This window comes from Seriola lalandi, unplaced genomic scaffold (assembly GCF_002814215.2).
Source record: "Seriola lalandi dorsalis isolate HSWRI2012SDOR001 ecotype SW California unplaced genomic scaffold, Sedor1 jcf7180001955943, whole genome shotgun sequence".
NCBI lineage: Eukaryota > Metazoa > Chordata > Actinopteri > Carangiformes > Carangidae > Seriola > Seriola lalandi.
The window spans coordinates 1-1,306 of NW_019426612.1; the positions used below are offsets into that span (position 1 = coordinate 1).

A 1,306-nucleotide genomic window follows, 5' to 3' on the forward strand; every position below is an offset into this window, starting at 1 on the left:
AAAGGGCAAGTTGAAGTTAAAGAATTAACTGAATGGGTCAACCATGGTGAAGATAAATTATGACCATCAGAAAAAAAATTTAAAAGTTGGCAGAAAGATGGATTCCAACAGACAAGAGTCAAGCATTGTTGCAAAAGGAACAAGACATTTTGATACGACTTTAAACAGTGAGAATAGCAGGTTGAAGTTTGATACACCCATTTTCATTATGGCATATTACTTGTTATATACATACCTCAGTATCTCCAGTTTGCAGCATTGACTCGACAGTCCATCACAGAGCAGCTTCACCCCTTCGTCTTTCAGGTCATTGTTGCTCAGGTCCAGCTCTCGTAGAGGTGTGTTGGGGAACTTGAGATCAAACGCCAGGTGTTCAACCCACTCTTTGGTCACTTTGCAGTCTGCTAGTCTAAGGGTGGATAATAAGGTTATATGATAAAGAAAGAGGTACAACTGTTTAATGATGTACATAAAATATGTATCAAGGATAAAAGACCATTTAGGGAAAGGTAGGAACGGGAACTCGGAGGCTGCCCTAACAGTCTCACTGGTGGAACATGGAAATTGTTTGCAGCCTGAGAAGAACATCAACATACACTTCTCAAGAGTTAAAGAAATACTAAAACTAAATCATGTCAACTTACATTGCCTTTCTGCTGCTCTTCACTGCTGGTATCAGCCTCCTTCTACCCTCATCTGATGTGTTGTAAGTCTTCAAGTCCAAAATATCCAGATCATTCTTCGATACCTGCAGCATGTAGGCCAGCGCAGAGCAGTGCATAGGAGTCAGCTCAGTTTTTGAACGATCTTTCAACATCAGATATTCCTGAATCTCATCTTTGACTTTCTGGTCTCTCATCTCAACCATGGTCTGGAAGAGGCTGATGCAGTTGTCTGGAGAGAGGGTCTTTCTTCGGATGGATTTGAGGTAAGTCAAGATTTTCTTTTCAGTATCTTGGCTTGGGTCCGGTGACGTCAGCAGACCCTGAAGGACTCTCCGGTTTGTTTCAACCACAAGGCCAAAGAGCATTCGTAAGAAGTAGACCAGGTGGCCATTCTTCTTTTCTAACACTTTCTCAACTGTCATCTTTAGAAGATCAAGTAAAGTATGTTCTTTGTCTTTCACATCAAGGAAGTTGCTGAGCTCTGTTGTATTCTTGTTTGTGAAACAGTCATAGACATAGAGAGCTGCAAAGAACTCCTGTATGGTCAGATGAACAAAAGAGAAAACCCTTCTCTGAGAAAAGATTTCTTCTTCCCTAAGAACTGTGGTGCAAAATCCAGAGTGGATAGATGCTTCGTTAAT

General features: G+C 41.1%; 1 protein-coding gene across 1 annotated transcript; it reads right to left on the reverse strand.

Annotated features, from left to right (window-relative positions):
• Nucleotides 1-235: 235 nt before the first annotated feature.
• Nucleotides 236-1,300, reverse strand: LOC111656619 (ribonuclease inhibitor-like; the record flags this gene model as incomplete). The annotated part of the gene is made up of 2 exons (XM_023408793.2): nucleotides 645-1,300; nucleotides 236-409 (listed from the first exon to the last, which is right to left on the reverse strand). Coding segments are annotated over exons 1-2 (617 nt in total), but the record flags the coding sequence as incomplete, so codon positions are not given.
• Between the last annotated feature and the right edge of the window lie 6 nt (nucleotides 1,301-1,306).